This window comes from Elaeis guineensis, chromosome 2 (genome assembly GCF_000442705.2).
Source record: "Elaeis guineensis isolate ETL-2024a chromosome 2, EG11, whole genome shotgun sequence".
NCBI classification, from domain to species: domain Eukaryota; kingdom Viridiplantae; phylum Streptophyta; class Magnoliopsida; order Arecales; family Arecaceae; genus Elaeis; species Elaeis guineensis.
In genome coordinates this window covers 98,329,673-98,355,672 of record NC_025994.2, presented here as the reverse complement: position 1 = coordinate 98,355,672, position 26,000 = coordinate 98,329,673, and the positions used below count along the sequence as shown (strand labels likewise).

General features: G+C 38.8%; 5 protein-coding genes across 5 annotated transcripts; 2 read left to right on the top strand and 3 right to left on the bottom strand.

The window, feature by feature from the left end:
- Positions 1 to 6,486: 6,486 nt before the first annotated feature.
- Positions 6,487 to 7,807, bottom strand: LOC105050157 (probable histone H2A.1). The gene is made up of 2 exons (XM_010930069.4): positions 7,567 to 7,807; positions 6,487 to 6,971 (listed from the first exon to the last, which is right to left on the bottom strand). Exons 1-2 carry the CDS (start codon positions 7,750 to 7,752, stop codon positions 6,759 to 6,761), a joined length of 399 nt encoding a protein of 132 aa, XP_010928371.1. The 5' UTR covers positions 7,753 to 7,807; the 3' UTR covers positions 6,487 to 6,758.
- Positions 7,808 to 10,891: 3,084 nt separating this feature from the next.
- Positions 10,892 to 16,662, bottom strand: LOC105050150 (protein DESIGUAL 2). The gene is made up of 4 exons (XM_073252333.1): positions 13,349 to 16,662; positions 13,082 to 13,198; positions 12,702 to 12,907; positions 10,892 to 11,344 (listed from the first exon to the last, which is right to left on the bottom strand). Exons 2-4 carry the CDS (start codon positions 13,178 to 13,180, stop codon positions 11,164 to 11,166), a joined length of 486 nt encoding a protein of 161 aa, XP_073108434.1. The 5' UTR covers positions 13,181 to 13,198; positions 13,349 to 16,662; the 3' UTR covers positions 10,892 to 11,163.
- A 97-nt stretch (positions 16,663 to 16,759) lies between these two features.
- On the top strand, positions 16,760 to 18,215 carry LOC105050143 (22.3 kDa class VI heat shock protein). The gene is made up of 2 exons (XM_010930046.4): positions 16,760 to 17,139; positions 17,844 to 18,215. Exons 1-2 carry the CDS (start codon positions 16,806 to 16,808, stop codon positions 18,119 to 18,121), a joined length of 612 nt encoding a protein of 203 aa, XP_010928348.2. The 5' UTR covers positions 16,760 to 16,805; the 3' UTR covers positions 18,122 to 18,215.
- A 551-nt stretch (positions 18,216 to 18,766) lies between these two features.
- Positions 18,767 to 22,580, bottom strand: LOC109505712 (uncharacterized). Its single transcript, XM_073252334.1, has one exon. The coding sequence runs from the start codon at positions 22,409 to 22,411 to the stop codon at positions 22,109 to 22,111; it is 303 nt and encodes a 100-aa protein (XP_073108435.1). The 5' UTR covers positions 22,412 to 22,580; the 3' UTR covers positions 18,767 to 22,108.
- A 187-nt stretch (positions 22,581 to 22,767) lies between these two features.
- LOC105050406 (F-box protein CPR1-like) lies at positions 22,768 to 24,150 on the top strand. Its single transcript, XM_010930407.2, has one exon. It carries the CDS (start codon positions 23,050 to 23,052, stop codon positions 24,148 to 24,150), a length of 1,101 nt encoding a protein of 366 aa, XP_010928709.1. The 5' UTR covers positions 22,768 to 23,049.
- Positions 24,151 to 26,000: the final 1,850 nt, after the last annotated feature.

Below are 26,000 nucleotides of genomic sequence, written 5' to 3'. Positions count from 1 at the left end.
AATTGGCAAGCTAGCACTTGTAGGCTAACCTTTACTCTTAGCTAAATTAGATTTGGTTTAAACCTTATTTAATTGGACTTATCTATTTATGTAAGATCTTGATTGGATCGAGCCTAAAGGGGTATCCAAGTTTGGGCATCCCCAAGCTTTATCCACATCCATATCAAAGAGTCCAAAAGGGGTTGGACTTTGGGCATGCCAATTTTATGTGACAAATAGATTTAGCATGCAAAAGAGATCGAGAGTCCTTCTACACATTAATCACTTATTTTTTGATAAATTCTAGATAGATAAGAAAGCCTTCCACGTTCCTTAAATTCTGATAAGATCAGAATTTAATTTTTAAATTAATATGGAGGCTTTATTTGGATGCCACGACTTGGAACGACGCCATAAAATAAAACCATCTATTCTTTTGTTCAATTAAGAGGATTTAAAAATCCTTTCAATCTAAAACCAAGATCTATGTGGAGCCCTCTCAGCCCTTTATCTGGGTGGTACAAACTTTAAAGTTTGTCATGGCCAGATGGGGCATCAAATGTCCCTTAATTTCTGGCGTGCGCAAGATGAAGCGATGCAAACAGTCGCAACTTCATGCCAGGATTTCTTCTCGCTGGGATATACTCATGCCTTGAAATATGTGCCATCAGAAGCCTTGTTCAAAGAGCTTTTCACATGGCAAAAATCAAAATTTTTTGATTTAAAAAAGGATGTTGGATGCTTATCCGATTGCAGATAGATGTGAGTAAAGTCTGAATTAACGTATCTAAAAATTAAGAATCCTTCTCAAATAAGTATCTTAAATTTTTGATATGTTGATTTAAGGGACATGTGAAGAGGCATATTTGAGTCTTTTTCTGTGCCCCTTCTGCTCTTATAAATAAGACTCATTCTGAGAGTCCAAGGCATTCAACTCTCTGACAAAAATCAATCCCTCTCTCTTCCTTATCTTGTTAGGACAAAGCTCTTCTGTTAAGACAAGTCCGCTGATTTTAAGACAAGACTTAGGAAGAGAGTAGGAGACGATTTAGAGAGTAGAGAGAGTGAGGAAGAAAGGCTAAAGGTTCATCTGAGAGGGATCTTGATCCAGGATAGGCTAAAAAGCTCAATTAGTGAAGCAATTCATAGACAAGGTTCTACCGGAGCAATTCTTTGGTCAACTTCCTGTATGGATCAACATTGAAGGACTCACACTTGAGGATCTTGTGGAATCGATTATCGGCTCCTTCCCTTTCTTCATCGACTTAATAGGTATGAATTTTATACCTATTAGTTATTATTTACGATATAGTTAAGGAAATCATAGGATTTTTTGGGTTTCTGGGAGACTTGAGTTTCAAGAAAAATTTTTGCAATCTATCTTCCCTTGCGCTCTCCGAAACCCAACAACCTAGACCTAAGATTAGAGTAAATGATGGTGAGGAAGTCATGCATGTTTAGGAGCATCAAGGATTACGAATGTTGAGGCAAGTTATAGGGTCGTGAAGGAGCGAAAAATAGAAATTCTTTATGCACCGCGGGCAGTGTAGAGAATCCGACATAAAGCACACCGCCATATCTCATGGTCCATGTAGTCACCACTTTCCAACATGTATTTAATATTTATAGTTTTATTTTTTCTTTTAAAATTTTGAATGACGAAAATGCATCTGCTTTTTGAAAAAAATTATGACATCTTATGTTTAATTATGACATTTATATGCAGAAAATTATAATTTGATGTCCAGGATGTCATAATTTGACGCAGGATATCATAATTTAACGTAGGATGTCATAAATTTTTTCAAAGAGTTGGAGTATTTTCGTTATTCAAAATTTTCAAACGAAAAAGTGAAACTACAGGTATTAAATACGTATTAAAAAGTGATTGGACAAAAATATCTCTTCCATATTATGATATTCTGAGCCATATTATGACATCTTGCATGTCGGAAGTCATAATTTGATGCAGGATGCCATAATATGCTAGGATGTCATAATTTTTCGGATCATATTATGACATCCTGTATGCATGAAGTTATAATTTGACGCACGGTGTTATAATATGCCACAGGATGTCATAATTTTTCTAAAAAAGGAGAGGCATTTTCATCATTCAAAATTTTAAATGAAAAAATGAAACTTCAAGCATTAAATATGTGTTGAAAAGTAATGGCTATGTGGACCAATTGGATAAGATGGTGCACTCCATGTCAGATTTTCTATACCACCCATAGTGTACAAAGAATTTTCCGAGCCAAAAATAGTAAGGTGGAAGCAATCACAACCAAGGATGGGCTTGTTGAGCCAATAAAAGGCCTAGAGGTAGCCGAAAGGAACCTCGTGTCCATATCCCAGCAGCTAGAAAGCTCAGCTTCCATATGCAATGGAGAAGAGGGTAGTGCAGCGGGAGTCGGATACAACAGGCAGACCCAATGCATGTCTCTCCCGTCTCTCCCCCCCTCTTCACAAATCAGTGGAGACTAGGTCAACTTTCATGTAGGATCAGGTATTTGGGTTAGATTGGGTCATGTCATGACCTAGCTCACTGATAGGTCCACCCTAGCCTAATGATTCCAATCCCTTAAATCATAATACTAAACTGTTACTATTAGAATTTAGAACAAGTTCAAGTCCACAATATCAGACCCAGAACTTTTTTGGACTGGATATGGATATAAGCAAATATATACTGGGAAGGATGAAAAGTATTTGTATATTTTTGAAGGAAAATAATAACACTTGTTGCATGCACACATATAAGCAAATTTTGGTATAAATTATCCTCCTTTTTTTTTTTAATCCTTTGAACTGGAAGAGAGGAAGAAAGATAGCATAGGGAGAAGGTGAAGGATATTTGTAATAATTTTTTCTGAACAATGATTATACCTTCTTCATGTCCTCATCTCACGAGCATCTTTCCAAATGATAATGGGAGGCTTGCACTAAGATCAACTAACTTGTTGGTGGCAAATGAAAGATCCAGAGTTTTACGTCGGCTTTAATTACTCAAATGTCTTGGCCGCCCCTTCAAAACCTAGCCCGTACCCCTGGCTATGATGGAGAAGCCAATGCCCTTGGCAATGATGGAGATGGACATAATGTCCACAAAAGCTCTGGTCTACCGATTCATTATGAGGCTAACCGTTAAATCACCTTCCTCGCACGCACCACTACAATCAAATGCCGGATTCTCGGCGGTCATCGGATAACAACACTTCTCCCAGGTATATATCCCACATTCAAGATCAACCAGCATTTTGGTGCATGGAGATCAGGCAATGGTAAAAAAATCGTGTTAAAAAAAAAAAAAAAAAGAAGATTTGTTTCTAATAAAAACAAGGCAGACATGTACTCAGTATTGATATAGTTCCCACGAACAAGATAGATCAGTGGTAATAAATGCTTTTATAGTCTTTTCCCACATCCTCAGACCTAGACTACCAAGGCCTGTTCATCATTTATGGAATTCAAATTTGTGAAGGATGGCTCATCCTTCCCGTGACGACTTTAGGATCCTTTAGTATCTAAATGGTCTACAATAAGGACTTGTTTGATTCGTTAGAAATTTTTTTTTCCTAAAATATTATTTATAAAAAATATAAAATATAAGTGGCTTTGGTATATTCAACTGATCATGAAAAAATGGCTTATATTTGACTGAACTGTTTGAGCATTCAAAAAAATTATATAAAATATCTATTATATTTTTAATACAAAATTTTTTTTTATTCTATATTATACATTATCATAGTTTGTAAATAAAAAATTATAATGATTAAAAATATTTTTGACCATAGATCATAGTGGATGAGCACTTGAGGCATTGTGATGAAGAGAATATTAATTTCAACCATATTGATGGCTTAAAAGTATATTTTAAAAAAAAAAATCTTCAATTTCTATCCTGTGGGCAAGCGAAAGATCTATGTCCTATTTTTTTCTCATGAAATATGAGAATTTTACTCTCATAGAAATACTTTTTTTCTGATATATCTTTTTTAAGAACCCCAACTAAATAAGAAAGTCTTTTTTTTTTTGTTGACCACATTTTTCTCCCTCTACTTCCTGCAAACCAAATGAGTCCTGAGATGATACTAGGCAATGCAACCATGGGTGAAGGAAAGATATGGCTCCATCCGGTCACTTTTTGCTGGCTTTGTGGGTCAAAGGTGCCGGCTCTCATAGCTTTAGACAGGTTGCCATCTGAGGCATCAGATGGTCGTAGTACCATTATTGTGACATGAAATAAAAGCAGACGATGGCCGACATAATTTCACACTCGCAAGCATCCTATAATTGTGCTTTCGGGAGGAGGCAGTTCCCAATCGACTTGGTCAGCACAATCTTTTACTCAGTTTTTATGGTAAGCAAATCTTTGACTCAGTTGGACACTGTTAGGTCTACTTCTCTCTACCTGAGGAAAACAAATAGCAGTGTCCCGGAGAACGATGGTTTGAGCAAGTGTGGCGGAAGAAGAATCAAATCCTGTGCGTTAGGCCGCCAGGCAAAGCCAACAAATGGTTTAACCGACGCACATGCTACTGTATGGAGGCTTGTTTAACCTGCTGTTTCAAGGACACTATTGTTTTCCAATCTGGGAACTGATTGTGTTAGCCTTTGAGCACCCTAAAGTTAAAACCGGATCGGATATCAGTATATCTATATCTATATTTATTTTATTTAATAAATATAAATTTATTATTTAAATAAAAAAAATTTTATTTATATTTATTTCAGACGAATATGGATACAATTCGGATACTAAAAATATGAATATATTATGAATATAAATTAAATAATTAAATTTTATAATTATAGAATCAAAGATACTAGTTTGTAACCTACGTAATGCGATAATTTTTTTTCCTAAATTAATTAGAATATATATTATTCGTAAAAGATCTCGATGTATCATCTTCGACCCCCTAATCTCCTTTTTCTTGCCTCTCGTGGCCCTTCTCTTTCCTCACTCTCCTCTCTCCCTCCACCAACGGCCTCTCTACCGCCCTCTACCTTCTCGTTGCTTTATTGGCCACCGCAAAGCCTCCCTCGATGCCTTTGCCCTCAACCTCCTAGCCCCTCTCCCACGTCCCCTCTCGCCCCGCCAAACACCCCTCCCCCCAATCTATGGCCTATCCGTCGCCCTCCACCTCCTTATTGTCTTCGCCAGCTATTGTAAGGCACCTCCCCTCCCCCCGCTCCAGTACCCCTACCCTCAACTTCCTCGGCATTCTAATGCTCACATTGCCACAATCAGAACAAACTCATATGCTCAAAAAAAAATCTCAATCAGAACCTAAGAAACCCCTATAATCTCTATACTTTCTTTCACCACAGATCTCCAAAAAAGAGAATGAAATATCGTTTCTTTATTTTTGTTAATTTTTTTGATTTTTTTGATTTTTTTTTTTTTATATTTTGGATAGCTTGAGACGACCAAATACATAAGCATAGACGTAAGCTTAGACAATGGCCAAGGCTTTTGAGTTTTTGTATTCAAAGACTGAAATAAATGCATATGGCAAATGAAAGCTATGCCAATACAAAAACCTCCATCATATATATATATATATATATATATATATATATATATATATATATATATATATATATATATATATATATATATATATATATATATATATATATATATATATATATATATATATATATATATATATATATATATATATAGTAAATAGATGATAAATTAAATCAATATCATATTTTTATGATGATATTTTTTAAAATAAATTAATAAATATTATATAAAATTATAAATAATTTTAAATATTTAAATACTATCAAATAATTTTTTATCTATATTTATATTTATTTTTTTTATAGATATAAATATAAATATTAATCAAATCTTCAAATTTCTATCCAAATTCAAAACCAGTCCAAATATAAAAATAAATTTAAGCTAATATTATTCATCTGACTTTCACCCCTAAAACAGGGTCATATTTTCAAGCTCTTTTGTTTCATCTTTCTCCTCAAATAAAGACCTATCACTAAATGGTTTAAAACCTTTCTCTAAAAAAATCCCCATACTATTTTTACCATAGAAATGATTATTTTAGATATTTTACTATATAAATATGGAAATGCCTATTGCATCATATTCACAAATACATTCTTCCATGTCAATTAAAAATAAATAATAAAGATTTTTGTGGCCTCCATCGCTACAATGCAAGGTCCCATCAAAAGTTGACAAGACGCTCAGCCTATGTTCCACGTTATGACATTATGTTTGTACGTCACGCAAGCAACAAGGATGAACACACGGAGAGTTAACCACACAGATATAAACACCAAATGTGACCAAACCTCACCAGTCATGCTAATGCTAGTGCAGATGGCACCAAGTCTATGTCTCCTTTCTATAGTAAAATACGTGCACCCAAATCATTCCACACATAAACAATATTAAAATTAATCAGCAGTAGTTCCAGGACCGACCATGAACCCATGCATCCCAACAAAGGAGACTTAAAATTTCCAAGTAAATCTCTCGCGTTCGAGATTTTCATTAAAGAAGACAAATAGAAGAGAATTCACAAGAAAACAAGACCATGAACGCCTAGGCATTCAGTCAACCTATCATCATATTAAAGCCGTATTCACAACCATGAGCAACTAACACCTATCATAACCGTGTCCACGATCTAAACCTAAACTAAGCCAACCATGAACACAAGACACCTAGTTAGAGAGAGCACGTGGGGCCCATTAAGAGAGAGATGAGGAGGCCGAACTCCGGCGACGGCTCAGCTCTCGTCGGACGCGGAGGGCTTGCCGGAGGAAGACTTCTTGGGGAGAAGGAGGTTGTGGATGTTGGGCATCACGCCACCGCTAGCGATGGTGACGGAACCCAGCAGCTTGGTCAGCTCATCGTCGTTCCTCACCGCTAGCTGGATGTGCCGCGGCACGATCCGAGTCTTCTTGTTGTCACGCGCCGCATTTCCCGCCAACTCCAAAACCTGCTCCGGAACAAAGAAAATCTAATATTTTAATATTCCTCCGCCAAAGAAAATTACCTTTAGACACGTGTGAAGAAACGAGAAATAAGTTGCCGACTTTGGTCGAAGTCGGTTTCTCCGAAAACCAAGATACATGGTTAGGGGGAAAAAACCCTAAACACAAAGAGGGGCAATCACGAACTCGACAAATTCAAATAAGAACGATTTAATCTGAAAATTTTGGAATTCAGATACCTCCAGTTGAAAAAAAAAAGTACAATTAGGTAACTTATTTACCGCGATTACCGCTTCATAATGGCAATTTCGAAGATTAAGAGAGGAACTGAAGGGCAAGAAAAGGCATCTTTGAAGAAAAGCTCACGCAATAATATAAAGAACTATCTCTCAAATAAAACTCTATAATTAACTACGGTGCCTTAGGCAAATTTCAGTAAATTACCCTTAAATTCCGAAACAAACAAAGAAAGTAATCGCAAACAAAAGATTTCGAACAAAAGAAAAACCCAAACCCCAACAAGAACAAAACCGTATTCTAGAAATGCAGCAACTCAAAAACCCAAGGGAGAAGAGAGCAAAAGAAAAGAGAAGAACCAACCTCGGCGGCAAGGTACTCGAGGACGGCGGCAAGGTAGACTGGAGCACCGGCGCCGACGCGCTCTGCATACTTGCCGGACTTGAGGAAGCGAGCGATACGGCCGACGGGGAACTGGAGCCCAGCCTTGCTGCTCCTTGACGTGGCTTTCTTCGACCCCGACGATAGCGTCTTACCTCTGCCCGCCATTGCTCCTAGAAATAATCCGTGACCCCGAGACCAAGAAAAGGGAGGTGATTAGTTTGGACGTTTCGATCAGCCCATTATATAGTGCACCGGTGAAGAGCAAGGGCCAATCACGTGACACCACACGGATCGCGATGTGGTCCGTCAGATAGACAAGTAAGTGGACGGCTGGATCGCGATCCGGGAGGGGCTTCCTGGCGCCGCAAGGACCTGGAGGCGGCGCCGCGGCGGAGTCGGTTTGGAGGGGTTTTATTCATCATACCGTCCCTTGCTCAAATGGACGGTTTTGATTTCACGATTCATATATCCGTATCTTGATGCGGCATACGAGATTTTCGGGGGTGATGGACAGCGATCGATCTGGGTAATTAATTGGACCGGGAATGATATGGGTTGCTGTTGGAGGGAAAGCCCATCAGATCATATTCATCTAAATTTATTTTTATATTTAAATTTATATAAATAAAAAATATCCAATTAACATTTCTATTTATATCTATATTTATTAAAAAAAAAATATAAATACAGATAAACAACTATCTGATCTATATCTGAATATCTGATTTTATTTATAATCTATTTAATTTTATATAATACTCATAAAAAAAATAAATAATCATATTCATATACTACCAATTCAATTTATCATTCACCCAGTAATATCTTTAGATCTGTGGTCATAAAGTTTTATTATCCAATTTATAGCTCTATTTATATCCATATTTTTTAATATTCTATTGATATCTATATTTATTTAAAATAAATATAGATATAAATTTTTACATGTATTCAATATTCGTAGCTTGTATTCATTAAATAAAATAAATACAGATATAGATATAATAGTATTTGGTGTGTTTTCAGATCTAATTGCTGTATGTCTGCATGCTAGATTGGGTTGGGAATGATATTAAACAAAGTGGTCAATTAGAAGGCCCAGTCCAAATCATTATATGTGAGATGTTTTTAGCATTTTAATGGTTATATTTTTAATTAAAGTCTATGAAAATAAATATATCCATTCGAATCTTCCATTTATATAAGTGTAGTTGGTGGTATGTACAAAAATTTGTGCACAAAACTATTGCAACTCTAAATCTGGAAGCATGTCAACAAAGTTGCCTATTAAAATGTTTTTAAGAAAAAGAAGAATATTAATCAGCACCGTTCACTTGGACGCCTAGTGCCGTCACTTTACATTACAAAACCATTATAATTGAGGGATTGGCTTTAATGCTACTTGTCTTTAAAATATGTCTCGATCAAAATCTAAATAGTTTGGATATTCTCAACCCTAGAAACAACCAAAAGTCGATGATCATGGGGTTTGGCTTGGATGTGATGTAAAAAAAATTATATATTTTTGAGATGCTTCGCGTATGCATTACACTATTATACATTAACTTATTCAAAAATCAACAAAAGGTTGATTTAGGATGGATGTTATCTAAGGACTACATGATTTATGTTCAACAAAAATGACATTAGAGATTATTTTTGAACGAAAAAAATGGGAGAGGTTGAGGACATCCGCGGCTTCAAAAAAAAAATTTGAGAAAAATAAAAGAAAAAATCCGGTGCTCATCGTGACTAGTCTTAGAGGAGGAAAGGAAAATTTTATAGAGGTGATTTTCTACCCCTAATCGGACTCTATCGATCCGATTTTACTAGAGCCGGAGAGAAAGAGGACTCCGGTTAGGAGTCTTTCTCCCCCTCCCCCGTCGGGCTTCTTGTTGGGCTCTACAGGATTTGCTAGGCCCAAGAGCCCGATGGGCTGAACCGTGACAAATCTATTTAGCTAACCAATTTTTGAAAATTAAAATAATTTTTATTTTTTAAATAAAAATAAATTTTATTTTAAGCTTGTTAGCTGCCATCACCACCACCACTATCTTTCATCGCTACCACCGATGCCACTTTGTTGGTGTTGTTCTCACCATTATCTTGGTCCACCCTCTCTGCTACCATAGTGATTATTACAGACAACTCTACCATGATTCATAAAAATTTATATTCTAAAATAATCAACCACACCAAACATAATAATGGGTGAATAACTAGATTATCCTATATTCCAAGAACTAGGATAAAAGGAAGCTTTCTTGAGATCAAGATGAGAGTGGGATTTAAACACAAATAAATTGTATCTAATATCCAATAATTTTACCAAGCTAGTTAAACCATTTAAAAATATATGATATAGTTATGCAGAAGAGGGCTTCATGTCCTGTTTGTGCAATACCAATTTTGTATTAGTCTCTTGTTTAATTCTCACGTCTTTTGTTTACAAAGTAATCATAAGATGATAATTTTATGTTAATTTTTGAAGGGTGACATGGAGAGAGGAGATGCACTCAAATCAGTTCAGTGCTAATGAATAAAAACCGGAGAAACTGAGGAGACTTCAATAAAATACATAAGTAGCTTGTTCAGCCACTCATGGAAGGAGTTGAACAGGGAGTACCTGCGAACGCAACTTCCATGGCAGCTTGCTAACATGGTCGTGAAGATGGCAAGGACACCTTAATACATCTTTGAACATGGGGATGAAATAGAGACATCTATTGGCATGATGAAGAATTGAATCTCTGCACTGTTATTTTGAATATTTGTCCCTCTTGAATGAAGTTCATGAAGCTCCCTTCGAACACATTTGCAATCATGTCCGTTTAGCTTAATAATATTGGGTGGCTTATCATCTCTTACATCAAAATAAAAAATTATGTAATTGAAAAACAGGAAAGCAGATGTGGACTATTCGATGCTAAGGAGCAATACTATGAACAGACAGACATAGAGACATAAGAAAAAAATGAACGGATGGACCATACTGGCATGCTTGCATTTGTTCATCAAATAGAAATTTCGGCCTATATGAAGGTAAGGAAGAAGGGATTGTAAGAAATTTCAACCTTATGAGGTGTTTCTCCGGTTTTTGATCCAAATAATTATCATATATTTTTATAATGGGTGGTTGTGACTTCATTGTTCTTCTCAGAAATCAATATCAGCTAGCTAGAACCAAATTCTGAGAGATACATCTTACGTATATATATACTTCTTCTCGGAGCGTAAATGGAGGAAGCAAAGAGATTAAAAAAAATAAGAACATGAAGGGTCCAAACCAAGAGGATGTAACAGAAGCTCATACATAAAATATCCTTACCGAAGTGTCCAAAAAGACACATGGAACATGTGAGTGAACAAATCCTAGCATTATATGAGAGAACCTTTTTTTTTTCCCTTTTTTGAGTTAGCCTATCTTCTTGTTTCATAAAAACATTTAGTTGTTGAAACAAAGCACGCTTGGAGATCTAGTCTACTTCATTGCACTAACAATTTCTCTCGGATCTTGGACAGCAGGTGATCAAGAATGGATCCCAATGAGATTCGTTGTTCCTGTACATCTTTTTCCTATTCTCGCCTTGTTGCATCAGCAGACACATAATAAGCTACACAAAATAGTCCATGAACGAAGCACAAGATCCCCCCAATCGAAAGGAAATGGCGATGAACAAGGCTGCAAGAAACTCTTGACCTGGAGTTCGCTATCGCTCCCATGATCAACATTGCAAATCCAACAATGACGATGATCCTGACTCAAAAGTGATGAGCTTGTAGGGTCAGTAAAAATGATCACAAAATGAAGCAAAGCCAAAATCCAAATTTAAATTCAGACAGTAAAAATCCTCTGCGCATTCTTTCCCTCATGTCTATAACTTCTCCATGAAGGGAAGTGTTTCAGTTGCATCGCAGTGGAATTTCAGAACAAGAAAATGGTCCGTCAAAATTAGAGCTTTTATAGACAATCAGGCAGCTATAGAGTTTAATTCTCTATCTCATCTTCTTAAGGGGCTTAGGGTCTCCAACTGCACGGATAAGATCAGATACGGAGGGAACAATATTCTCGCACACCCTCAACACAAGTCATCTGTCTCTATACACATTCACTAACAACAGAGGCTTGAGATGCCCTTTCACTACCACTGTGGGAAATCAAGACTAAAGTGCTTTCTCTATGTGACTTTTGAAAACAAGCTCAATACAAGAGCCAACCTGAGCAGGAACCTGGGTCCAGTCTTGGTGGCTGTGAATGTTGTGATAATCCTTCTGCAACTATCAATCATTCCCTAACCAACTGCCTCTTCTCTAAAAATATCTAGTCTATACTGCTTGGTTTGTTGGGGATTACTCCTATGCATCTGGAGTCAGGAACTTCTGGGCTGATTGGAAGAAGAAGGAAATACCTAAACTCTTGAGGCCTGGATTCGATATGCTAGCAGCTACTGTCCTCTGGGCATGCTGGAAGGAGTGGGATGCTAGAGTACTCCAGAAGAAGGCAGCACCAGCGTCGACTGCGATCGAGAGGCACCTCCTTCTTCCACGCTTGGACCCTCTTGCCCCCACAGAAGGAGCTTCTGTCCGCCACCAAGCTCTATCAAGGAAGCCCCTCCTTCAGTCAACTCGGTATTCTAGAGAGTTTGTTGACGTAGGCTACCTCCAACCCAGAATCGCATCTAAATCTTCTCTGTATCTCTTTCTTGAATCATAGACTTGTTCTAGTTTGTAATAAAATTGAGTGGCTATGCCTCCCACTCCAGCACTTCCAAGATCAGTACAATAATATCTAAGGGGGAAGACCTAATTAGCCCCAATGACTGAGCTGTATTTATCCCGTCACACCGTATATTAGCTATATACATCAATTATGAGTGGGTTCAATATTCACTTATGCAAGCAAGGTTTATATATATTACCTATGCAAAGAGAGATCTTTCCTCCCCACCCCACTTCTCGGTGTGTGTGTCTGTTTTATTGACACTCCTTGAAATTAAGTAGAATGAAACTTTTTGTTCATGCTGGTAAAGTATAATTCTTTTCCCCGTCAAGAAATTAACGCTCGTAATGTTAAAGCTAGGATCTTCTGAACAAAGAGAAGCTAGAAAAATTACCATGAGAGAATCAGGGTTCCTGCAGCCATTTGCTTGTTAGCAGAAGACCTGACAAACTCATCCTTGGAGCAGATACACTTGCATCCACCAAGCACATTTGCGATGGCATGAGCTAATGCCAGAAGCACAGCTGCTGCAAGTCCAAGCTTGTAAGCCTGACGGACTGGCTCTTTGCACTCAAGGATGAACACCCTCAGGTACTTCCCCTGCAACAAAACACGAATAACATTATGATTGAAGACACAGTTTCATCAAAGGACAGAATTACGAATTCTTATTCTTTAATTGTTCTTATCATGGGCTACTGTAAGATTTTTCTACAGTCCTAAATTTTATCACTTTATATCACAAAAAAGAGGAAGAAGAGGAAGGAGACGTACCTTGTTTTGAGCTATCTCAGCTTCGATTCCGAGTATACCGGCAACTATATCCATGCTCAAAATCAAAAGGCAGATGATCACACCTCCTGACCTTCCCATTGTTAACAGGCTTGATAACTGAATGATAGAGAGGATGAGGATGAATACTGATACTAGGGGTTGTTTATGTTTTCGATGTAAAGAACTCTTTCGTGTGGGAATGTGTATAAAGTAAAAGAGGAGAGATTTATATTTATATGTTATGATGAAAGGTCCATAGAGCTTTACTTTGTAAAGATGCTTCCATCTCTGCCTTAGCTTCACCTTTGCTTCTTTTTGCTTGGATTCCTTCTCATAGAGAAGAAGGAAAGCTTGGTATCACACACCCATCAAGAGCCAGTGTGAAACAAATGACCAATGGAAAGTTGGGTCAAAGAGGGAGGTGGCGGGATATCAGTGGCTTTCCCATGGCATGTTAACTGGTTAGACTAGGAAGGTGGTGAGACAAGAGGAATTAAACTTTGCTAACAAGACTACAATAACTAGTAATATATGATTCGGAAAACATGACCAAGACATTGAGGGTGACATAGCAGATCTGCACATAATAACCAGAATATTCCACATATAATTCAGAGGATATGACATTAACATATAAAATTAGGGTTTGGTTCTGATAAGATTATACGTATCATCTGAACACTTGATGGGTGTAACCATTGAATAAAGTGGATGATCCGATAAGGGACTTTTGCATGTGGTCCTCTGTTCAGCTTACGTAAATAAGTGTTAATATTTCACATGCATGTGTCTATATCAAGATTTGTCCCCTTACAATGACGTATCTAGTAGTAATTGCATGAAATGAGCTTAACGAAAAATAAAACATCATCTTAGACATCAGATTGGCATTAATCAGTTGGAAAGAACCAAGCCTCATAAGTTACTTTTGTTTATGATAATAATCAAGGCAATTTCTTAATCAAGAAAACTAAAAGAAAGACGCGACAAAAACAGAGAGGGTGAATTTGTCAATTGTTCATTCATTTATAGGCCTTTCTGTGCCATGCAAGCAAATTTGACAAAAAGAACTAGCAAGCTAACAAGATACAACTAAAGATCTCTAGAATAAGAAACTAAGTCAAATGGAAAAAAAAAAAATGAAATTCTTTTTTTTTCCTCCCTTGCGCCAAACCATGGATACCTCACATTTCGGATGTGCATGCGTAAGTTTGGCAAGTCGAGCTTCATCAAAGATCAAAACATGGGCAATAAAAGGCAATATACCAATTACGGTCCAAACGAAGAAAGCAAAAGCAATTTCACAGCAGAACCCTCGTAGACGAGCAAATCAAAAGTCAGGATATCAGGGAAACGAGGTATCGCATCATCCCCTCTCTACTACCCTGCTGATGAACCAGAGCATAAAGAAGGTCAAAAGAGCAGATGTTAGGGGTCACAGTCTCCTCGCTCCATTCTGAATGGATGCTATAGAATATCTAAGCCATAGTTTGAATCTGAAGACAGGGTTATGATGCAGCTGCTTCGAAAAGGACATTGTGAGTTTGATCCCCTTGGGCTCAGGAAAAGCATTCAAAGTGGAGGAAAGGCTTTTTTATTATAACATCTCATGGAATAGTTGTTTCTTTTTTTTTTTTTTTCCCGAAGGGTGCACGAGAATTATATGCTAAGATTTTCCAGACTCACTAAACTAAGGTACCAGGGATGATTCAAAAGCTACGCAGCCATGGAACTACATAGCGTTGGACTCCAGGAAGCTGAACAACCCAAGATTTGAGATCCACAGGCTTTCTAGGAGTTGCAGCTGCGCAGATTCAGAGGACCCAAAAACAGCGCGCATCTCTCAGCAGCAGCGGAGTATGGCACTCAATTAGGCTAGGCTATTCGGTCTCCTAAATTCAGCTCTGTTAAGGTGAACACAAAACTGCTATTGTTTGAGGAAATGGATTCCATGTAGCCCAAAAAAAAAAGGGAAAAAAAAGTTGTGTAGTTCCGCGAAAATTTGTTCCCCATTTGATATCCAACAAGCTACGAAGGCAGCAGAATGTTTTTTCTTAGATGAAATATCTCAGAGCTTTGGTTTGGCCTTGCTTGAGTACGAGAGTCAGGAGGATGAGCCAATCCAGAGGCTCTGTGAGGAGCCTTTGATCTTTCTGTTGATCAGTAAGATCCTATCTATGCCCTCCTACAGCGACCTAGAAATGAAGGGTACTTCCGTTCTGTTTTTATGGTGCATGATTAACGCCATTCCTCGTTTCAAGAGCAGATGGGACTTTAACGTGGCGGAGATGGAGAGCAAGCGACCTAGGGCGATTTTAGGCCGTGAGGACGCCGCCGACTGCTGACCTGCTTCCAGCAAGCCCGGCTTCCAAACTTAGGGCTCCTCCTCCCCTCCACTGGGTTCGAGAAGCCTACAAGCTCCGCTGCCGTGGTTGAACACCGTCCCTGGGCCTCCATCCCCTGGGGAGCGGCTCGCCCTCGATGCATTACCCAGTCTCCGACGTCGAGCAACGTTGACCGACTGAGTGCGCGTTGTTGCTTAACCGGTTGCGAGAATCGTGGAAGCATGGTTTTTCGACCGTCGCCGGAGTTCCTGGCTCGGGATCTCAAATGCACATGGAACCTGGACCACGACTTCCATCTGTTGCTGTTGCTTCCAACTTCGTTCCCCGACGACGGATGCAATCGAGACTGGTGCTCATCCGATGCATTTATCCTGGTTGCCCTGGGAGTACGGGGATAAAGCTGCAGCCATGAACATAGCCTCGGCCGCCCGAATTCCCTCCAGGCTCGGAGCCATGAAGCCAGGGTAAGGTGTTTCTATTTGGCATGACGAAGCTCTGCTATCCCAACCTCCTCCTCCACTCCTGCGGCGGCTTCACTTCCGGTCCTGTGAGCACCTCAAGGCCACCGCGAATTTGGCAACTCAACCTCATCAGGCCTCCGGTGGGCGTTGGTCAAACTCCAATACTCGGTAGTTGGTCTCCCCACTTGATGGGGCATCCATCATGGTGGAGCAGCAAGTGGTGCACATCGGCGCTGTCGGCAAGGTCCGGACCGCTATCTTCCGATGCCACTCGTCAACTGCTTTTCCCATAGAGCATTCATGGGGATGCTGTTAGTTCATTCCTTACAGAGAGATCGGATCTACCTCGGGCTTTTGGGTCTTCCTCACGTCAGCCTCTACTGCTTCTGCTTTCAACGAGCAGTCTATTTACGCAAGAACAAGCCGAATGACAAGAATACTCGGCATTATGATCAACCTGCTACCTTCATTTATCGCTGCGAAGGCCGCTCTGGTCTTCGTTGTCCCTTGACCCTTTTTCCCCAGATGATCTTCTGATTAACCCCATGGTTAAGGTAATCACCGTTCTCCAGTTGCTAAGAAGAAGCCCATAAGATTTAATGCTTTCTCGAAGGGAACTGATGAGGAACGCTATCTGAAAGGTATCTATGACCAAGAAAAGGCACGGAAGCCAGGTGGCCGCCGATCACATGTAAGGGACGTTGCCGAGAACCTTCCAGAGCTGCACGATTTAGTGTTCTAGAATATACGATCACAAGGTTGTGGCTCACTCGATTGTCTAATTGTCGTGGACCCGGCAAGGTACATGTCGATAGCCAGGGAAAGCTCTGGAAATATTCTCTTGAAGCAATCCATAAGGAATCTGTCCTCTGCTTTCCTTTAAAAAAAAAGCCTTACCACTATATAGCAGAATCCAGTATGCAGCTCTCTTGCCAAAGCTCGGCAATGTCGCCCAGAAGGGTGCTTGAAGTGAGACCGGGCGATCAAGACTCACAGAAATGGCGCGTGTCACTGAGTGAAGACGCATTTGATTCCTTCATTGCTCGAGGTGGGGACGCAGCTAGAAAGGTCTTCGGAGAGGGTTCCCTCTTTAGCCCACTGTTGTTTGGGAAATTCTTCGACCCTGCTGATGCCTTCCCGCTCTGGGAGTTTGATTCAGCAACTCTACTCGCAGGTCTCAGGAGTGCCTCCAAAACTAGTGTTGATTGGGATGAAACAGATTCAGAGTATTTCGTGAGAGCTGAATTACCAGGTAGTCTTCAAAACTCACCTTACAAATATGAAGAAATAATTAGTAGTTCTGAAAGAATTGCAAGTCCTTTAAGAATGCTCTATACAGTCCAAAAAAAAAAACTCTCCTTTACATAAAAAGTACCTCTCCATGTATATATTTTTGATTTGCAAAACTCCCCATATATTTGTTGCCAAAAACTTGTAGTTGCGTCCACCCTGCACTTACAGATGCTTTTGATCTTTCCACTGTTTACATACTCTTGTTATAGCTACCATCAATTCGTTTGCACTGCTTATCACTTAACTAATTAGCGTTCTGTTCAGTTTCTGCTCCTCAAAACTTGCATATTAGAATCATGTTAATTTAGAACACCATAAGAATAGCTACTAACACAACAAATCAAGTTTGTTAGTTCTTTATCTAATGCTTCTTAAGTTTTGGTGCTTTCTTTCATTTTCTAGGTTTTCCTTTCTCTCATCCTTGCTTCCAAATCCATTTCTATTATTACTGCTGATTAATTGCAAATATACCCAGGGAGTCAAACCATAAAAGAAACAATTATTTTACCTTCTCATTTGAGATAACCAATAACTAATACACAAGATGAAACACATAAAACTGATGACAAGAAACACAACTATAGGAGTGATGAAGAATGGATGACTTGTGAAATGGGAATGATCTTGCTATGCAAAATTAACATTTTCACGGGTTTTTTCCAGTAGGTGCAAGGAATTGTGATGTAGAGATATGTGGTGAAAAGGGGAAGGTGATTGAGATCACTGGGAAGTGGAGGGGCCGAGAATCAGATTCGAGAGACTGGAAGACTGGCCGCTGGTGGGAGCATGGATATGTCAGGCGCCTCGAGTTACCGGAAAATGCAAATTGGAGAAAAATGGAGGCATACATTGACAACGATAACTTCATTGGAATAAAAATCCCAAAGAATATCTCAGAGGGCAACATTCACCAAAAAAATGCTGTGGAGCCCAAGGAATAAGAATATGTATGAATGACGGCAATGATCGACATTTACAGCATACTTTTATTCTAAAAATATAATGAAGACTGAAAGAAGATAACATATAGAACTATCTCGATGTCCACATTTTTTTTTCCTGATGGGAATGGAGGCAGCATGATGCTGGCCCCAGTTTATATTTTTTTTTTGAGATTTAAGGGAGGCACAAAGGCCATCAGCATTTATTCAGTAATCAGATATTTACAGAGTGAAAGAGGAGAAGAATAAAAAGCTATCCCTGGTTTACTAAGGAAATAGAGAACAATTTTACAAAGTTTACGGGGATACAGAGAACAACAAATTTAAAGAATATGGCAATAATCAGCTAACGGAGACAAATTTCAGCCATGATCCAAAGTACACTGCAATTTAGAAAAAAAAGAATCAATTGTTCCTAGGATGTGCCCAGGATTGCAGTGTTGTCTACAGGTTTTGATGCAAAATCTCCATTTTAGACGGGCAAATATGGCTCTAGTTGTGAAATAAAGGAAGCGTCTTCTGCATAGCAACATAGTGGTTCCTCTCTTGTTCAGGAAAAGAAGTGTGTTTGTCTCCTTCCAAATTTTTCAGCAAGTCATAGCAGCTAGTTGATTTGCAACTTCATTGTCGCCATTACCTTTTTGTTCTTCTTTCTCCTTTCTCCAGGCTGTTTTAGTCATGAAGTGCAATTGGTCTCCCTTTTAAATGCAGGTGCAATTTGATTATGATCCATAGAATCTCTCTGCAAAAGGACATTTAAATAAAAGGTGATTCGCATACTCCATATTAGCTCCAACACAAATAGAGCCAGAAGGCCCAGAACTAATGTTCCATCCATTTCTGTGAGAACTTCCTCTGTGTGCAGCTTATTCTTCGTTGCTATCCAAAGGAATATTTTCATATTTTTTGGATTGGTGCCTTCCTAATAAATTTTAAGACAGGACATCTCATGTCCTTGAAGTTAAGAAATTTATAGGAGTTCATGGAGAACATACCATTTTGAGCAAATTCCTACGCCGGCATATCCGCGGTACACGACGGTCTGCTCAACGTGAGGAGGCTACATGGTAAATTTATTCGGTGTAGGGTGCTTGGAAATTAAAATCTCACTATAGGAAATCTATTCAGTTTAAACTGACAAAGCACATCCGCTAACTTCAAAACACTCGTACTACCTCATCACAAAGTTGAACGGGAGTTCATAGGACATCTCCAATATGCACTCGAATTAAGCTTTCCCGCAAAACGTCGTGAACTAAATATCTAAAGAAATAAACTATAATAAAATCAAATACAAAGGAAATGGGATTAAAATAAAGTACATCAAAAGATTGACAGCTTGTGAATGTTGCCACTTTGATTTGCTTACAACTGAAATGACAGGAATCAAATTAGAATGTAAAGGGAGCGCTCTTTAATTTCCATGTATATGAGTAGTTTATAATAACAGAGAGGCAAGGACATGTGCATCATGAAATCATTAATGCATGAATACTGAATAGGTTTATGAATATACATCATTGCCTTATTATCGTGTCAAATGCATTCTGAAACTGTGCCATTGTCCTTGTTGTCCAGGTTCTGTATGCTTCCCTGTATTGCCAACAACACTGCTTCTCTTCTCCCCTCGTATTAGGGTTGGGATCTTCTCCTCCTCCTTTTTCTCCATTTTTGTTGGTGTCATAGTATTCTTTCTCTTTACTTTTTCTTTTCTCGATGTTGGATGGTCGATATATATCTTCTTTTCTTCTCGACGGTATCTAGACATGCGGTCCAACCGATTACTTCTTTCTCTTCGAGAGTAAGTTGGAAGCTTTTCTTCTCCTCTCTTGACCATCGAGATAGATATGTGACTTCTTCCTCTTTTTTTCCCTTTCACGAAGGTAGACGGTTGATGTGCATTTTTTTTCCCTCCCTACCTCTCGATAGAGTCTAGGCATATGGTCCGATCAGTTGCTTCTTTTCTCGCCTATGCTCTTCTTCAGCGGCAAGATCAAGCTCCTCAGTTTCAAAATTCAAAATGCAAATTTTAAATGACAATTGACAGAAATTTGGGGAGAATTGAATTCAAATTTATGTTGGGAGAAATTTAAATTTGAAATTCAAATGTTGTTGGGATGTTTGGGGCTTTTCTTTCCTCTTTTCGCACTCTCTTTTGTACTTTTCTTTTTTATTAATAAATTTGGGTAGATTTTTTTTCCTCCCTTTATATTTATATTAAAAAAAAACATGAATTTCCTCCATCAAATCTTGCTGCAGCCGCTGCTTTTGTTTGAGCTCTTGGCATCAGAAAGACAGATAAAGGAAAATTGGTATGTCATGGTCCCAAATGATATTTTTTGTTGTTAAGAAAACAAAATTGGTAAATTATTTCTATCAAAGAAACCCTTGTGGTAGAATCAATAAAGTTTAGTGATACTTACTGAAATACTGAAAAGATGCTTACAATAGGAAAATAAAATATAATTTTAATAAACTTCAGAGAGAATCCTGCAAACATAAACTTAGTCTTCCATCAACAGACTTGCAGAAGGTGTTACAGGCATTGTATTTTCAAAAGAATGAGTACATCATAAACTACACTTGACGGTACCTCCCGCAAGACCAAGTTCTATGTAATAGTAATATCAACTTTGATGTAAAATACAATTTTCTTCCATATAACCACTGATTTCATTAATATGCACCACTTGCTAGGGACTCAACTCTACCACACTGATCAGCCTAAAGTAAATTTCTTACTTCGTGGAATGGTATCTTGACATCTATACAACATCCCATATCAGTTTAGTGGAGATCTCACATTAAGGATTTATAAAACCCTCTATAAGAGCATCAGGTCTTCAATAAATCCTGAAAACATTTAAAGATTTATCGTTAGAAAAGATTGCAAGGTGGTCTCTTGATCTCAGTCCAACTGCAAGCACTAAGGAATTTTAAGCGCCTACACCATAGATTCTCTAAATCCATGGCAGAATCGCTGAGTTTTTTCCGAAGTCTTTGATGTTCTAAAAGAGTAAGTTCTATGTTCAATTTCAACCTCAGAACATTTTTCTGCAGCAACCTTCTGAGTTTTATGATCTGACTTTTAGCTTAGTTAAGAAAAGAAAGAGTCCAAGTGGGACTGAAAGGAATGTTTCTTTTATCAACACAGAACCACCATTCAAGCTCCTTTTTCTGCCCAGTGGCACAACCATCATCCTGGCTTCAACTTGGGATATCAGGCCATTATTATGAAAACTTCCCTTATCAAGTGACCTGGATGAACTAGATAAATTTAAAATCAAGAAAGCAAGTTTATTTAAAACCATGCTTTTATCTTTTCCCTTTTTCTTAAAAAAATTTGTGACCATGTCTAATTTGAAAGCATCAAACATCTGGATTACCACATTTCCCTCACAATGGTTGCCAGGGCGTCCAAGCAGAGATTACCAGGAGCTATGTCAGTACTATAACCAATCCATACCCAAATCACGCTACAGTAGCTTGAGATTTTTTGCAAGCTCCACGGCATGGACATGGTGCAAATCCCATCATAATGTAGGAAATGATCTCTTTCAAAAGGAAAAAAATAGTAAATTATCTATTTTGTTTATATGGTTTTAGATATATATTTTTTTGGTAGAATTTAGATATTTCATAATACCGACCCAGAACCAGAACGTATCCTGCTGTAGCTCTGAAGGAATATGCCATGACATGTTTCCATCCAACAAAAGTCTTCTTCTGCAACTCACTCTAGATCCTATGAGCTTGTCTTATTGGTTAGAATCAATAACTACCGATTAAAAAATCAGAAGTTACCAAGCTTTAAATATTAAATAACCAACAAGAACATTTTTTTCTCACGAACAAATAAAGCTTTGAAGAATCCAAAGTTAAATGTAGAGATTCCACCAAATTATGACACGCATACACTAAGCAACACTAGTGAAATAAAAGAGATGAAACAGGAATTTATTACTTCGGAGTTCTGGTGCCCATCAATCAGAAGAGTACCCGGAACTGAGGGGCAACGGAACCGGTAGCTGGGAGGATCTCCCACCGGCACGGCTCGAGCTCGTCGGAGACCGGGCAGTACCCGGCCAGCGTCACCCCATCGCCGGAGGCCATCGCCGACCCGAACTCGAACACGGTCACGTCCGATGGCCGCCGCACCTCCACCGCCCCGTTCATTGCGGCGGCATTTCCTGTGGGCGGAGCCGAAGGCTCTGGATTTGAGACGGCGGCCGCAGCGCCGCCCGTCGCGGCGGTGCCTCGCTTCCCCCTCCACCAGGACAAAAACCCCATCAGTCCGTGTGCACGTGCGCGCGCGTCCGTGTGTGGGAGAGGGAGATCCAATGGAAAACGAAGGGGTCGGGAATTAACGCTCGAGGAAGGCTTAAGAATTAATGCAACGGAGCATAAGGCCTGTGAAGCGAACCCTTAAAATAGGGCTCTTGATCACATTGGATCTCTTTTGCCACAAGGTCACAATCAGTTCGTTCGCCCCCAAAAGATACAAAAACAGTCCTGCTAGATCCAGAGTTTCGGACCGTCTGAATCACATGATAGATCTGGAGATGGGTACATCCGGGCCCCGTTAGTGCGCCAATATACTCCGTCAATAATAATTCAAAACATATGCTCATGGGCGTTAGCCTTGGTTTCCTCGTTACTGGGATCCAGAATCCAAATCCTGTAACTTCTTCCATCCTAATTAGACTATGCTGCGACTAAATCTCGTCTGCCAACCGTAAGCCAACATATGGCGTAGCAAGACCAATTTCGGTTGGACTCTTATTTCTAGACCAACCCAAATTAGGAAAGATAAGAGATAGATTTCTACTTAAAGCTCGAGACCTGGAAACAGATGCAAGCAATTACCTCTCTACCTTCTCTCCTCTTTCGAGCTCTTCTTCGCTTCCTGGAGGCCATAAGTTCGTTTCATGGCGCAAGCTCTCTCGCAAGACGTCATCTTTGAAGTACTATCAAGGCTGCCGGTCAAATCCCTCATCAGATTCAAAGCCACTTGCAAGGCATGGTTGGCTCTCATCTCCGAACCATATTTCATAGCTTCACATTACAAGCGTTCCAGAGCAAATCCGTCCCTTCTAATCCTACCATTGAAACAAGACATTTTCCAAGAGACTGTGGATCTATATTCCTACAAGAAAGAAGCACGCGTCTCCGAACTACTGCTTCAGAGAAAGCTCCCTTGTGAAGATAGGTTGCTCGCGTTATATCCTTGCCAGGTCAACGGTATAATCATGCTTTTCTCAGAAAGGTCTTTTCATATTTGCAATCCTAGCACTAAAGAGTTCTTGACCTTAAGCCCACCTTACTCGGATCATGCTCATCACTGCGTGGGGTTTGGCCTTGACTCATCGACGAACAAATACAAGGTTGTTAGGGTCTTCCTTCGCAGTTTCGACGAGAACACCCAAGACTATGATTTGGGGTGTGAGATCTTCACTTTGGGCGATGGTTCATGGAGAACAATTGATGGTCCTCCTTGTACTATCGTTAGAAATTGTCCGGCAACGGTTGGTGAAGTAGTTTACTGGCCAACCTACAAGAAAGAGCATGGAATGGCCATCCTTCAATTTAGTCTAAGAGACGAGACATTTGGGGTGGTTCCAGGTCCTCCCTTGAAGGCAAATGAGAACTACGTGCCTTCTGATCTAGTAGCACTTGAAGGGGATTTGGGTTACGTTGATCGTCGAGTTGAGTCTTATACGGTGGATATTTGGGCTTTGAATGCTTGCAACAATACATGGAGCAAGAAGTACAATATCGACTGCAGTAATTTTGGGCTCATGACTGTTGAGGCAGCGGATGATCGAAAGATTTTGCTTAGCTCGGGCAACAGATTGGCTTATTTTGACCCAAGAAGCAAAACGTGGACCGCAGTGCTCGCCATTGGAGGCGCACCAAACGATAAATATCCATGGAAACAAGCTTGCATGAGTTTTTTGGATGGATCTCTTCACTTCTTTGTTGCTCCTTTTGCAGAGAGTCTAGTATCTGTAACAACTGGTAGTCACTAATTTAATGCAGAAATAGTATTTGAACTTTTTTTTCCTCCAAACAAATTATTCCTTTTTTTTTTTTTGAAGTGGAAATCATTCTGTTATTTCCTGGAAATGATTCGGTTAATTCCTAGCTATTGGTGTCAATGCTATGTGTGATCCATTAATGGGGTTGTTACATAATAATTATGATTTCAACTATATGTGTTTTACTTTCTCATTCTTGAAGGATAATTTCAATTTGAAGCAATACCCTCCGGTACTTTCTGCATTTTAGTGATTTCTAATGATATTTATTACACCAAATAATGTTCTTTGATCCATTATTTAGAACTTGGCAACATACAAGAAAGAGGAAAAAGAAAGTAAATAAAAGCGGGAAATCTTGGGAGAGGAGAAAAACTTTCTAGTTCCAAAATGTTGCTTGCTTACAGTTTAAATTGCCCACTCAAGTAACTTGAAGCAAATACTACTATCCTCTGTTGTGTACAGAGGTAGGAATCTGGCTCCGTGCAGTACCAAGGCACAAACCACCAGAATTAGTTAGATCTAATGTCACAGGATTCATATGCCAGCAAATCAATATCTTAATAATCTTCATTATATGCGCCCACCAAATCAGAGAATCTTGACGGATAATACATAATTATTGTTGTGGTATAGAGAGGACTTTTTTAGTCCCACATCGATTATGAGTCAAGAGGAAATATGGCTTATATGGATTGAAATCTTCTCTCCCACGTAAGGCACCTTTTAAAGGATAAAATCGTGAGACTCTAAATGACCAAGATCCACTAAAATCTAAAGATGGTCATGAATCAAAGCGGATAATACCTCACGTATGCGGAGGCGGAAGCCAACCATTTGAGCCATTCGACCTCTTGACCCATGACCACAATATTGGCGCCGCACATGCTCTCTCTTGACTGAGGGGCTGTGTATAATTATAGTTATGAGTCTAGAGGGAATATGGCTTATATGGATAGTGCAAAGAGAAAAGACACTTTTTCACAATAATTATGATTATCTTCTCTCCCACGTGAGATGTCTTTTCGCAATAATTATGATAGAATAGTGTAAAGAGAATATGCACTTTTTCATAACAATTATGGTTATAAGTTGAGAGAGAATATAGCTTATACGATAGAATAGTGCAAAGAGAAGATGCAGTTGATAATATCAGGCACTCAAAATGATGTGAATTTTTTGGTTACCCACCTATTTCAATGCTGAACAACCGCTAGTATATTTTAGAACTATCCGCTTGCTCCAGCTATCAGAGAAATTCTATATACCTAGGATTTAAAGCTGTTGACAACAATAGCTTATTTAGGATTATCATGTCTATCTTGTCTTCGGAATTGCCATTTGCTTCTGAATCACCTGCTATGCATCTTAAGATAGAATGCTTCTTTTTATCTGTGTCAGACTTTCTTATACCATATGTATTACATCTTGAATGTTATTATCTCGGCTAGAATAAATTGATATACATTGAGATATCAGCCAGTACAATGAAAATAAATTGGCCAGTATTTTCCCTTTATGTTGAAAGCCAATTTGTTTTTGCAAAACCGTCTGAATCTTTTGCTTCAATTTTAACATCCCTTTGTTGGAATTATTTAGATGATCCACATATGTAAACTATTCATCTGCTCTTTTTTTTTTTTTGCATCAAATTCTTTTAATTTCAAACCTGATCATAGGTGTTTAGATAATATCGAAACACGTAAATTCCTACACAGCATTTTTGATTTTCATATGGAATATGAAGGCAAAATTCCTCTCAGAATGTACATATACTTGATCAAACACGTGATCTTATTCTCAACCTTCTCTTCTTTACATACGTCTCAAACGCAAATTCT

What these genes read in the sequence shown, in the direction of transcription:
- LOC105050150 (XM_073252333.1), bottom strand. Translation starts at nt 13,180, where the DNA reads ATGGGAAGGTCAGGAGGTGTGATCATCTGCCTTTTGATTTTGAGCATG. An exon ending in CTGAGATAGCTCAAAACAAG is followed by an intron (nt 12,908 to 13,081) that starts GTACGTCTCCTT and finishes GTTTTGTTGCAG; the next exon opens with GGGAAGTACCTGAGGGTGTT. An exon ending in GGAACCCTGATTCTCTCATG is followed by an intron (nt 11,345 to 12,701) that starts GTAATTTTTCTA and finishes CTTTTGAGTCAG; the next exon opens with GATCATCGTCATTGTTGGAT.
- LOC109505712 (XM_073252334.1), bottom strand. Translation starts at nt 22,411, where the DNA reads ATGGGGTTTTTGTCCTGGTGGAGGGGGAAGCGAGGCACCGCCGCGACG.
- LOC105050157 (XM_010930069.4), bottom strand. Translation starts at nt 7,752, where the DNA reads ATGGCGGGCAGAGGTAAGACGCTATCGTCGGGGTCGAAGAAAGCCACG. An exon ending in TCGAGTACCTTGCCGCCGAG is followed by an intron (nt 6,972 to 7,566) that starts GTTGGTTCTTCT and finishes GTTCCGGAGCAG; the next exon opens with GTTTTGGAGTTGGCGGGAAA.
- LOC105050143 (XM_010930046.4), top strand. Translation starts at nt 16,806, where the DNA reads ATGCAGCTCTCTTGCCAAAGCTCGGCAATGTCGCCCAGAAGGGTGCTT. An exon ending in CGTGAGAGCTGAATTACCAG is followed by an intron (nt 17,140 to 17,843) that starts GTAGTCTTCAAA and finishes GGTTTTTTCCAG; the next exon opens with TAGGTGCAAGGAATTGTGAT.
- LOC105050406 (XM_010930407.2), top strand. Translation starts at nt 23,050, where the DNA reads ATGGCGCAAGCTCTCTCGCAAGACGTCATCTTTGAAGTACTATCAAGG.